This window comes from Onychomys torridus, chromosome 5 (genome assembly GCF_903995425.1).
Source record: "Onychomys torridus chromosome 5, mOncTor1.1, whole genome shotgun sequence".
Lineage (NCBI taxonomy): Eukaryota > Metazoa > Chordata > Mammalia > Rodentia > Cricetidae > Onychomys > Onychomys torridus.
Window position 1 is genome coordinate 79,948,417 of NC_050447.1, and position 13,168 is coordinate 79,961,584.

The window sequence follows — 13,168 nt, forward strand, 5'->3', positions numbered from 1 at the left end:
CATTTCATTTTGCGTGATAACTCACAAAATCGCCAGAGTCATCCATCAGTGGGCATTTCCACTATTATTGTTCAGGGCCTAGTCAGAGGCAATAAAAAGGAATAATTTAAACAGTTAAGGCAGCCAACGAGGGGTGGTGGTGAATTTTGGCAAGTTTCAAATTCTGGCATTTGATTAGAAACTTATTGGGGGGTGGGGCTCTTGTCCCCTGAAATCTTGCACCGAACCTGCACAGCTGTGCGTCTTCACTGCCGGATCTGGGCCTGCTTCCCTGCTTCTCTGGTTTTATTTCACCCTTTCAGGGGTTTCTCTTCTACACGAGTAGAATCTTCCCGCTTTCTCGGATACACACGTTTTGTGAAGTGCCAGGATTAAATCAACTTGGGCAAAGTGAAAATGTGAGCAAGAGTGTGTTGTGCAGACAGCTTAAACACACTGAGTAAATGCTTTTATGTGTGAAAGGTGATTGCACAGAACCGGGAGGGCTCCTTTTGTTCTACAGCTGTGACCTACTTAGAACCGTGACTCAGCCAGCCTCCCTTGAAAGCAAGAGAAGGCAAGAAAGGAAAGGAGAAGGACAGACAGAATCCTCTCTCTTCTAGAACTCCAACATCTTTAGAGGAGCCCGGAGGTCCCAGAGCTGTTGGTAACACACACGGCACAGCTGAACGGGGGGGGGGGGGGGGGGGGGGGGGGGGGGGCTGTGTCCATGTGCTTTCTGAATCTCTTTCTGCCAGAAACAAGTTCAAGAACCATTTCTGGGCCTCATTTGGGCTGCAGCCCTTGTCTTGCAGCTTTGCACACAGGGGCAAGTACGCAATACGGCTCTGCCCTCCTCTCTCTTGCACTTCCTTCACCCTAGTTTTTATTCATATTAAATTAATTTATTAAATTAATATTAATTAGTTGATTTTTTTTTCTACACCATAGCATGATTATATTCTTTTCTCCTTAAGTAGCTCCATGATGTCACCTCTGCCCAAACTTAGCAAGTTCAACTCTTTATTGGGACAGTCTGTCTACTCTCTAAACCCAACCCAGCTACATTTTCAGCTATTTTATCATTTCCTTGTTCAGTTCCTGACTTGTTTGCTTAGTCACGCAGGGCCAGCCCTGTCCAGCTTCCCTGCTTTCCCTTTCTTCCCCCTTTCTAAGACTGCTTCTCTTTTCTCCTCCTCCCTCTGTGTTACTCCCACACTCCCACCCTCTCCCTAAGATCATTACAGTTCCAAGAATCTTTCTTCTTCTTCTTCTTCTTCTTCTTCTTCTTCTTCTTCTTCTTCTTCTTATTATTATTATTATTATTATTATTTTTTTTTTTTGTCCAAAGAAAGGGATTTGTGAAATGACTCGGGAACCTATTCTTGAGGTGCTCAGCAAGTGAATGACAGAAGCCATGTCCAGATTCCTGGTAGGGTAAGAACACGATAAATGCAAATTTACTGGCTGACTGATGGATTGCATGATGAGCATATGAGAAAGCAGAAGTTCAATGATGACCCGTAACAACCTTGCTACCCAATGCAGTTATTTATTACAGCTCTGGATTCTTCAGCCACTAAAATAAGGGCCCATTAGCTGCTGAATGCTTTATTCTCTTAAGTTGGCTCTGGCTCACACACAAGTCTGCATCGCTGGGAAGAGATTCTGGAATTTATGGGATTTCTTTGTTGTCTTGAAAAGTCTTCTTGGGCAGACAAGACTGAACAGGTCAAAGGCTCCTGGGTTGAAGGCGTTGTGCCCAGGTGGTGGTACTACTGAGAGGTGACTGTGTCAGGGGGACACAGGACTTACTTCATCAATGTGCTATTTGGAAGTAGCACCATATTAGAGGAAGTAGATTGCTGGGGGCATGTCTTTGGTAGTGATGTATGTCCTACTTTGGAAGACTCCCTGTCTCCCACCCAGCCTCTCCTGTCTGGCAGGGTGAGCACACCCTGTATTCACCTCCCTTCACTCATCATGTTCTGCCTCACCACAGGCCTGAAAGCAATGGAGCCAATGGACTGGAATCTCTGAAACTGTGAGCCAAAATGAATCCTTCCTCTCTTTAGTTGTCTTCTCAGATGTTTTGTTATGGCACTAAAAAGTCTGAGTAACACAAGGTCCTTATTTTATAAGGAAAAAGACATCCCTGAATGAATATTAAATGAAACTTTTAATTTTTCCCCCCAGTAATACTTGCCAATCAACCCTGGAACTTGTGAGTGCTAGGCAAGCACTCTACCTACCACTGCTCCACCTAGAGCAAGGGAAACTCTCTATAAACCACTGCTACACCCGCAGCTAGGCAAGCACTCTATCACTGAGCTATAGCCCCAGCTAGGCAAGCACTCTACCACTGCTACACCCCCAGCTCCAGTTATTTTCACACACACACACACACACACACACACACACCACCATGTGGTATGCACTTCCTCCATCTTTTAAAGTTTCATCCTGAAGCCTCTTGCCTCCCCTTGGTTACTCAACACCTTTCTCCTCCAGCCCTAACTAAGTCAGCTGTTTTTTTCTTTTTCTTTTTATTTGATGTGACCTTTCATAGCTACTTCATTAACTTTTGTTGCTCTCCAAACCATGCCCTGTAAAGCAGCCAAAGCATTCTTAAAATACAAGTTGGATCCCATCACTTGCCACCGGAAGCCTTGCCAAACTGGCTTAGATTTAACATTTCCCTCTGCCATGTCCTTGCTCAAAATTAACTGAAACTATCTTTCTGATTTCTACCTGAGATGATGCACTCATCGCTCATCCAGCATTTATTCCAACCTGTGATGGACCAGGCTGTGTAGGATGCCGGAGATGATTCGGTGAACACAGTGGTCTCTGCCCACTTCCCACTGACTTTCTGGTGGGAAAGGCAAATAAAAAAAGGGGTTCCTAAGTAAGTGCTAAATTGTAAATTTCAGAAAGGGCTCTCAGGGAATTGGGCTGGAGTACAGATGGATGTGCGGTTGGGGGTGGTAGAAGAGCATGCCAGGTACCCATTCCTGACAGCTTTGCAGGGACGCCATACTGTAGAAAAGCAGGTATTTCGATTCAGGAAGAAGAAAGTGGGTTCCAGAAAGAAGGCACAGCTTGTCCAGGGGGTTGGCAGGACAGATTTAGCTAGTGGCGGTCCAGTGACATGAGGCCAGTGAAATATGCCAATGTGGTAGGGGTTGCTAGCCAGATCGAGCACGACTTTAGTGCAGTCAGGAATTTGGCTCATGTTTATGGAGCGTTAGATGAAGGCTTGCTAGGTAAACCACAGACACCTAGTTATATTTGAAAGTCAGGTAGTCAGTGAATACTTTTTTAGGGTAAGTGTTAGCATTCTGAACTGCCCCTTGGGGCCACCCACCTTCCTGATGTCATTTTACATAAAAGCCTCCTTTAAGGAAACTGCCCCCCTCCATTTTCCCTCCTTTCCTTCCTCGATTTCTGGCCTTGAGGGATGCACACCTCTGCTTTCCCTCTTTCCCTCCCTTTCTGTTTCTCTTTTTTCCTCCCTCTCTCTCTCTGTCTCTCTGTCTCTCTCTCTCTCTCTCTCTTCATCCCTCTATTCCCTCTACCCTCCCCCCCCAAATAAACTTCCACGTGGATTCTATGCCTGTATGGTGTGAGTAACTTTCCACCATGCCACACCACCCGCACCGAATCCGCATGGTGTGTCTTCCCTCACCTGTGGGACGCCTTAGCCCAACCTGCCAAGGCCTCCTGAGGTGCCGTATCATTACATTGGTGCTGCATTACACGGCAGGTTCCCCCTGGCGTTTTCTCTTACCCACTGGCAGTCTGAGAAACGCTGGGACCCTGTACCTTCCAACTGGAGGATCGCTGGGACCCTTCATCCTATCAGTAAGCCCCTTCCTTCTGGCCATTTTCCATGAGTGAGGATTCATCTCTTCTTGACCACAGTTTCTCGAAGTTCCGGTACCAGCAACCATGCGTCTCCGGCCCTGCTCTCAGGCCCTTGTTCCTAGGTGATGGGAGATGGGACAACTTGTGCCTACTCAGCACCCCATGGCCCAGAGTCTTTAGATGATGATCCACTGGGTGTCTTGTGCCGTCATTATTCCTTGCTGACCCTCTGGAATGCTGGAAGTCAGTCTGTTGGACTTGCTACTTCATTGTGGAAAATGTGCCGACCTCCTAACCTCTGTCTAGCCTGCTGGAGTCCTTCCTTACTGTCTACTCCCTCATGCTCCTCCAGTCTCGGCCAAAGCAGTTACATCATCACCTGTCACCAGGTCCCTTTCCACAACATGTGCACCCTCTAAACCGGCCCGCCTCATCCCTCTCCTTGTCTGTAATTTCATCTCCAGCCTCTTCTCTATTGCTTAACTTTGTTTCCAGGACCTCATTCGCTGGTTCCACCCGTGACCTTGACGTTATCACATTTTCCTGCAGCTGCCTGTCCCTCTTGCCTGACCAGCTCAGGCCAGGGAATGCCCCGACTTGGGGGATGGGGTCGTGGGGAGAAGGACAGATGATGAGTTCGGCCCTGAGCCCGGGCTCCCAGGCTGACAGGAGGGCCAGGTGCCAGTGCATTGGGGGATAGGGACCCTTGTGTGCTTGAGGGTCCCAGGCCCCTCCGGCTGTCAAGCAGAAGCAGTGGTGGATGAGCTGCAAAATGTCTGGCCACTTGACTGTATTTCTGCCTGATCCCCCCCGTGCCCCATACCAGACAGGGTTTCTCTGTGTAGTTTCAGTGCCTGTCCTGGATCTCGCTCTGTAAACCAGGCTGGCTTCGAACTCAGAGAGATCTGCCTGGCTCTGCCTCCTGAGTGCGTGTGCCACCACCCGGCTCATTTTTGTATGATTAAGAGTCTCTGTTCCTTTTTTTTTTTTTGAGCTGCAGATCGAACCCAGGGCCTTGCGCTTGCTAGGCAAGCACTCTACCACTGAGCTAAATCCCCAATCCCAGTTCCTTATCTGTTCATGTGACGGCATGGTTAGGTACCAGAGACCCATCACGTAGTCAGGGGTGCCATCTTGATTGAGGTCAAAGACAGGTCATTTGGCTTCATAGCCATCTTTGATGTAGTTGAGGTTTGCCTCTCCCAAGTCTCTCCCCCCACCCCCCACCCCCACCCCCCATACCAGGCCTTCTTTCTGATTTGTTCTCTTACACTTATAACAAATTTTATTTCTTGCAGCTTTACAGTTTGCTACAACGTGGGAGTCAGAGATGAAGAAGAAAGCTTTGTGCTGCTCAGCATATACTGATTCTCCCTTACCTTAATATTTATAAATTTATTTTATTAGATATGGTTAAAAATCTGTTAAAATTAAAACTATTAACACTGGGAATTAAAACAATGCTTGTCTAATAAGATATTAAAGCTGCACCTCAACGCTTTTATATACAAGAATACACCTTGCTCTGGCATAATTTAAAAATCACCCAAATGATAATGGTTTGATTACGGTTTTGCCATATTTTCTCCCTTATAAAAGAGGATACTTTATTTTTGATATTGCAGGAAGACATTTGAGAGATCTAAATGCTTCAGATCACTTTCCCCTTCTATGACACTGTTATATTAAGATTTCAAAAGTTCAGATTTTAACATTAAGAGAATTCTGATACTATTTGGGCCACAAGCTCAGGATTTTTAAATTTTCCTTGGTTGTCTTCTAAATATAAACTTATACTTCTCATCAGGCTCAAGACATCTCTGTCCAATCTGTACCTGGCTCTCTCTAAACAAAAAATGTACACGCTTTTAACATTAATCTGTAATTTTGCTAGGAGTCAAGGGTATGAGTCTATTGCTGTTTTGTAGACACCCATTGCCTACTTTTCTATGCTATGGATTTCAATACTGATTGGTAATATTACTATATCTAAAACTTGTCCTTCTTAAAATAAAAATTCATTTAAGCCTCAGAGGTCCCAAAGACTCCAGATCATTACAACAGTACAGCCTGAGTTTTCAAACTCCTCCCCTTCCCCATTACTAAGGCTGTGGGCCCAAAGGTTCCACATAAGTTCATCAGCTTTAACTCTTGTCCGTAGTCCATCTGCTTCAGCAGGTTTCCACTAGGCTGACAGACACATCTGAGCAGCAGGTGCTTACTACAACCTACTCCAATGGACCACGAGCTCTGGACGTGCTGAAGGCTGAAGTGATGTGGATCAGTCCAGCCAAACGTAATTGTTCCCTGTCTCTACGGCTGGGTCAGAACACCACATGCTTCTGATCAATACCCCATTGTCTAAATACCCTCCTTACCTTTGACTAGCCTTTCAGCATCCCTGGGCTCTGACCATCTGTGCCCCATTTCAGCTTGAAGTAGTTATGAAAGAGACAATGTTGTCTTGTGCTCCCTGCTCCCAAAACAGGCTAAAGGGCTAAGTTAAAGGTAGACTTCCTGGCACAGAGGACAAAATGGCTACCGAATGCCCATTGATATACCAGGAAACTAGACCCCAAATTGTCAATTGATAGATTTATTAACTAAAATGGTTCGGCAATAAGATAAGACACTTGACCTTCTTTATGCAGAACCAAAGAGGCATTATTTGATTTTAAAAATTATTATTTATAAGTCATTATAATCTGGCTACACTCAAAGATCAGAACTGCAGGGCCTTAAAATGGTAATAGATGCAGATATTGCTGCCAATGGCTTAAAAAATGTCTCTCCTCACTCAAGGTCTATTCATGCTTAAGAATGTATGCCTCCTTGTCCTTACTAACTTCATTAAGCTGTAACTAATTGGAAAACTGTATATCCATATTTAACTTATATATGCTGTCAAAGTCAATTTAGATATAACTAACATATTTTGTTCCCCTGGTTCTCAAACACCTTTAGAGATTGGAGAATATGGCCTTTAATATAAAAGCTTTTTATGATGGAGAGACAGGTCAGCTCCTGGCAGCATCCTGTATCTTCTCCAAGAAGATGGATGGCTGCAGAAGAACTTCCACCTGGAAGCTTATGGCAAGGTCAGCCAGGAAGTGCAAAGCTGCCTTGGACTGCTGCTGAGATCCTGTCCAGACTGTGAATAGCTGGAGCAATGGGGGATTGATTGTGCCATGTTGCTAAGTCAAGGTGGGTCAGTCTCTCCAAATTCCTACTCCACAAAATCTCTGTCAGATCTTCTGGGCCTAGCAGCTAGCTAAAGACAAATACTGCTTCTGGGACTTGTGCACCCCAGTGACCATGGAGAGACTTGCTATTGCTGCCTAAGTATCTGGAAAACTGCTTCACTCTGCTAATTAACTTATCCTCAGATCTGATGGTGTTTGATTACCAGATATTAATAGACTTGCCAATTTTACAGCTCTCCCCCAAACCCCAAAGCACCCTGGTAACTCATTAGTTAAGTTTCTTGTTAAAAGTACAGACAGATATGTCTCATTCATAGACTTCATGGTACAGGATAAATTGGTTCCAGATATAACTTTGGAGGTTCAAGATTTTAGCATTGATAAATGCAGTTTTGATAAACTGACAGATCACTGACTACAAATAGTTCTTAGGAGTCCTTAAATTTCTATGAATTTTTATTTAACTCTTTTGCTATGACACCAGGATATAAATCTGTTCCAGCTATCTTACAGATACCTGCAGGTTTCTGGGAAAAGTCCTGCTACTGTATCAAGAAATCTGGTCTGATGAAAACAGTTTCCAGAGCCTATTTTGACCCCACCCATTTTTAATCATATTTTTCAGTTCACTCCTCCTGCCAGACTCGTGCTAAGGCCAATCCACAGGGGTCATCCAGATACACCAGCCCCTGCACCAGCTCCGAGGATGCTAACCACCAACAGAGGATGCCACCCAGGCAAATACTGGCAGGTTGATTTCACCCACATCCCTGCTCATAAAAAGACTGCATCTCCTAACTCTTACTGACACCTTTACAGGATAGATGCACTCCCACCTCCAGAGAAATAGCAGATGTGATGGCTCCTGCACTCCTAAAGAACACATCATCCCTCAATTCACTGCTGGTATCAGCTCTCCAGGCTCAAGTGAGCACCTACGAGAACCTGGTTCTGCAAGATGTCCCAATAAGGGGCATATCTGTTCTTGTGCCTCATTCATTCACCTACAACCAGGGCACTTCTCTGTTCCATTCTTTCTGGCAATTATCACTTTTCCCATGACTAGACCTGATGGCCCATGACAACAATCTATTTTGTTCCTCCTAGAAACCTGCCTTCTCAGCTCCCTCAAGGAACAGACGCCTGAGGACTCCATGATGACAACCACCTGAATGCTTCTTCACTCACACCTCCTACCATGTGTGACTCCGACTCCCAACTTCCTCCTTCCACTTCGACCCTTGTCAGTAGGAGGCAGTCTAAAGAATTCAGTGCCCTCATTCTTCCACTTGCTACCCATAACTTGCCTTTTTTTTTTTTATAATAATCAAAATGGAGGAATGATAGCATTCTGAACCACCCGTTGGGGCTGCCCAGCATCCTGATGTCATTTTACCTAAAAGCCTCCTTTAAGGAAAAACCCTCCCTTCTTCTTCCTCTTTTCCTTCCTCCCTTTCTTTGCCATGAGGTGTGCACACCTCAGTTTTCCCTCTTTTCCTCCCTTTCTCTTTCTGTTTCTCTTTCTCTCTCTCTCCATCTTCTATTCTCTCTACCCTCCTCCCAAAATAAACTTTCCACGTGGATGGTGTGCCTGTATGGTGTGAGTGACTTTCCACTGTCATACCACCCACTGCTGCATCTGTGTGGTGCGTCGCCCTCACCTGTGGGGCACCTTGGCCCAACTGCCAAGACCTCCTGCATGCTGTATCATTACAGTAAGTATGCCCCAAATACCACACAAGACACCGTTACAAAAAATAGTTTACTATATACTTATACTGAACATTTATTCAATATTTGAAGTTCAAATTTGACTGCATGACTTGGCTTTTGTTTTGTTTTTGTTAAGCCTGGCAACGGCTAATTAAGAGGCCATTGAAAGGTTTCAGTGGGCAAATGGCATGACCCAATTTGTATTTTAAAAAGACCACTTGGGTGGTTTTGTAGAGAATGATTTGAAGGCTAGCAAGAGTCAACTAGAGGCTGAAGTTCAGGAAAGCAAGTTGGGCTCAGAGGGTGGTTCAGTGGAGGTGGTGGGTTAGGGTGGGATGTCCAGTGCCTTGCAAACCTTGACACAAGAAGAGCTATCTAGGAGGTTGTAACCAGGAGCTCTGGTGTAGCTCCTGAGATTCTGAATTTCTAATAAGCTCCTTGGTGGCCTGTTAAGGACCTTGGTGGTGCCAACCTAGAGCCAGCAAGCTCCTAGAAATAACTAGGGCCCCAGGACCACATTAGGCCTCATCCCTGCCTGTCTTTGTAAACAAAGCTTTATGGGAACACATCCATCTGCTTCAGCATCACCTCTAGTTGCTCGAATGCTACCAAAGAGTTTAACAGCTGCACCAGGGGTTGTTAGTCCACACTGTCTAAAATATTTATATTTGGCTCTTTACAGAAAAACCTGCCTGCCTAGACTATACTTCGGGTAATAAGGGTCAAGACTTGGGAGACAGCCAGGAAGGCAAAAGGCAGATAAACACCCAGACCAGCTGAAGATATGGTGGTTGGGGGATGGTCCGCCCTGGCTCACCTAGCCTTTCCCTCTGCTAGGAGCTAGGCCCCTGAACTTTAAAATCAAGTGGGTTTGTCAGTTGTCAAGTGGCTAGTCGTTGTTGATTTATCTTAGAAGTTCTTGGCCCAAGGGGTTCTACTTGGTACCTGTTTAAAAGTATAGAGATGTTTCTTCACAAACAGGAGGGTAGAGATATAATTAGATAGTCTCGGGTAGCCTGAAAGAAACTGTCTTGTCAGCAGGTAGATGATGTTGACTCCTGCTTGAATGCACTCCTGGCTAGCTGTCCGCCTTTCCCTCTGAATGCACACCTGCTTTGATCTCTCAGTTATTTCCAGCAGGAGACACCAAAGCCAAGACCTGCTGTGCCTTCTGCCTACTCCACAGCTGGTAAGAAGCCACTCCCCCCACCCTCCCTACACATACCTCTGGCCCTCAGAGGGTACACCTGTGCTTGTCTATGAGCGAAATCACGTCAGAACAAAGTGGAAAGGTAGGAGAGAGGAAGCCCAAATGGAATCCTGTAAGAGTTGTCATTTTGACAATCTTCTCGGCAAAAGCACAAAGAGTTTGAGACCTTGTAGAAGTGACTGTGTGGAAAGAAGCAAGCTAAAATGACTTAAAGGACCCTTCCAGGGTGTTAAAAGCTTTGGATTTCAGGAAATTGCTTTGAGTATTTTAGCTTTTCTAGGCCATTCCCTGCCATAATATAGTAATGTAAGAAGATGTCAAAAGATGCCCAGTAATAGGTTAATGTTAACAAACAGAACAAAACTTACTACTCCTGGAACCCACTAGGCTGTCTTCAGAAGAAGAAGAAACTGTTTTTTAGTCAGAGTCCATGCAGCTCAGTAGCGTTCCAAATATTGTGATACACTTTTTTATGAAATGCGCTGCTGTTCTGCTTTTCCCCGCCCAAGGAATTGTGTAACGGTAACAGCTGTGTGTAATAGACTGACCCGTTCTACTTAGAAAGATGAAGGTTTTGTTTGTTTGTTTGTTTGTTTTTTGGGGGGTCAGGCTAGAACAGGACATGTGAAGAGGGACAAATTCTCTAGTTGCTAGCTGCTTTCTGCTCCCAGAGAATCTGCATTTCAAATCACTCCACCAGGATCATCTGCTTTGTAAAGCAGCCCTCCCTCGGACACCCAGGATTTATGTTAGAATCCAAATAGTCCTTTCACTTTATAATTAGTCAAGGGCAAGTAAAATCCAAATCAAAATAGGGTATTCCTTCGCACGCCCCACCCCCACCCCGCCAAAATCTAGTAGGTTTCATTCTTTGTGTCGGGGTGGGGGTGTTAGCCCTCCAGCAAAGGGTTAAAAACTGTGCTCTCAAGAAGCACCCCCATCCAACACCACACTGTACATTTCAATAAACGGTTTAAATGTCTTACCACAGTGCTTGCTGCAAAGCAACACACAGAAAAGCAGACAAAAGAGAAAGCTTCCTTGGGGTAAGGGTGCCTCTGAGGTGAGTAGAAAGAAGCCCAGCCAGGGCCCGGGCTTTTGTTGTCTGAAATAAGACTGGAATTGGACGCTTCAAGGATCTGGTCTGCAGCACGGCCTAGAAGCTTTCTAAGTACGGGCTGTGTTTTGGAGAGGAGAAAGCATTAAAGGGCTTCACACATCCATTTGCATGAATTAGCAAACCCAGGAGAGCTTCTGCAATGCATTTGGAGCTCTGACCTGACATGAAGGTCACATAGATGTCCCCAGAAGTGTACGCCTACTGAGAAGTTCCATTAACAAACCTTTCCAGCCAGTGTTGAAAGATCCTCGCCTCCTATGATCTGCATCTCACCCATGGATTGGTCATTCTGCAGATATCGGGAAGTGGGGGAAGAAGAGTAAGACAGTGACATTAGTGCACAAGAAAACCTTAAAAACACATTTTCCCACCTCCTTGGTTAGCGGCTAGATTGCACCTCGCAAACACAGGGCACAGAGCTAGCACACATAGCGAGCAAGGGCTTGTGGTTGCCTATGGTTACCATGAGCCACTTTCCTGCAGGCTCTTGAGACAAAGCCAGCTAATGACTGGCTGGCTTGCGGGGAAGGACTGTGGAGTGGGGTGGACAGCTGAAGAGAGGATGGACAGACTTAATATGCCATAGACAGTACCTGTCCTGAGGCAGACAAATGGGAAAAGACAGTCACTTGTGCACTTTCCTGAGGTGAGGGGGTTGGGAGGGCCACGAGCGACTTCCAATGAGCCGTAGCTATGTGGTGTGATGGAGAACAATCAAATTCGGATTCCGCAGGAAATGGAGCCCTCATCTAGCCTCTGTCATTGGAAATTCAGTCCCTCATCGGATGACAAGAGCAATTGCAAGAGACCATGGGGCCAAGGAAGACTTGCTCTTCTGACACGAGCCATCAAGCTTTAGGACGCTTCTGTAGCTCCAAGAATACGTGGACCAGGCAGATTTTTTTTTAAAAAAATTCAAATAAATCTTCTAAGAGTGAGTTTATCATTGATTTTTTTCAATGTTTAAATATTGAACATTCCTGTGTTCTAAGAAAACTTCAAAGAGCAAGCAAGCATATAAACAAACCAGCAAATACTCATTTGTTTATTTATTTTTGTTAAAGTGTACCTCACGAGAATCACTTGGGGAAGAATTAAAATGGAACTTGTCCTCTGCTTCTGCCTCTGCCTCATGACAGACGCATATCAGAGGAACTGAAGCAGCCAGACGCAGCCAGTCGGCTTCCTGACCCAAACAAGAGTGTGGTGATGTTGCAATGCCTCTAGATACAGATGATAAACCTGAGAAGACAATCATGAATGCTGTGCTGAAGCAGGACATGTCCTCTGTCACTGGTGCAGACAGCTATTCCATCTGTCGGTCTAGCTGTCCCATCCCTTGTCTTGAAAAGGATTTCCCTCATCCTGGAAGAGTTCATTCCATAGGGTCAGGCAGGGCCGGGCTTAGCAGTGTGGAGAAAACAGCTCTGTTTTCTGGAGGATCCTGCCAGCCCTGGAGTTTCCAGTCACTCAAGCCACTTCCTGGAGGCATTTTCTTGAGCTGGCTTGAGTTGGAGTCTGCTGCCTACAGGTAGCAATCTTTGTCGGGATATAGAGTTACTTTGTCAGGGGATTGGTTGTCTGGGAAAGGAAAAAACAATAGCCCAAACACCAATATGACAATTCTGCTGGTGAAGTACCTTTGTCTGACCAAAAAGTGGGGAAAGGATCAAAAGTCGAGAGACCTTAAAAATGTCCACTTCTGAGCCAGGCATGGTTGCACGCCTTTAATCCAGCACTCAGAGGAGGCAGAGGCAGGCTGATCTCTGTGAGTTTGAGGCCAGCATAGTCTACAAAGTGAGTTCCAGGATAGCCAGAGCTACAAAGTAAGACCCTGTCTCAAAGAACCAAAATAAATAAAAGGTTCACTTCTACTTGCTAAAGCATTTCCCTGTAGTACAGCATTGGAGGGAGCATCTGAAGGCAAACCATTAAATTAGATGATATTAACAGTCTGATCCTTGAAAGAGAAGAATCACCGAATACCCAGAATTCTAGGCTTTTTTTTTTTTTTTTTTTTTTGTACTGGTGATCCAATCATATTCACAGGCACTTACTGATGGTTTTTGGCAGTGC

General features: G+C 45.3%; 1 protein-coding gene and 2 long non-coding RNA genes across 3 annotated transcripts in view; 2 read left to right on the forward strand and 1 right to left on the reverse strand.

Moving 5' to 3' along the window:
* The window catches only part of Prtfdc1 (phosphoribosyl transferase domain containing 1), a 100,442-nt gene that overhangs the window by 12,140 nt on the left and 75,134 nt on the right, over positions 1–13,168 (reverse strand). The window contains exon 4 of the mRNA XM_036186992.1: positions 11,316–11,381. Coding sequence (XP_036042885.1) covers positions 11,316–11,381 — 66 coding nt within the window. The remainder of the gene's footprint in view (positions 1–11,315; positions 11,382–13,168) is intronic.
* On the forward strand, positions 6,536–8,506 carry LOC118583573. The gene is made up of 3 exons (XR_004944961.1): positions 6,536–7,050; positions 7,675–7,976; positions 8,157–8,506. It is a non-coding gene; the product is annotated as an uncharacterized LOC118583573 (long non-coding RNA).
* LOC118583575 lies at positions 8,556–12,021 on the forward strand. Its single transcript, XR_004944966.1, has 3 exons — positions 8,556–8,764; positions 9,445–9,951; positions 11,826–12,021. It is a non-coding gene; the product is annotated as an uncharacterized LOC118583575 (long non-coding RNA).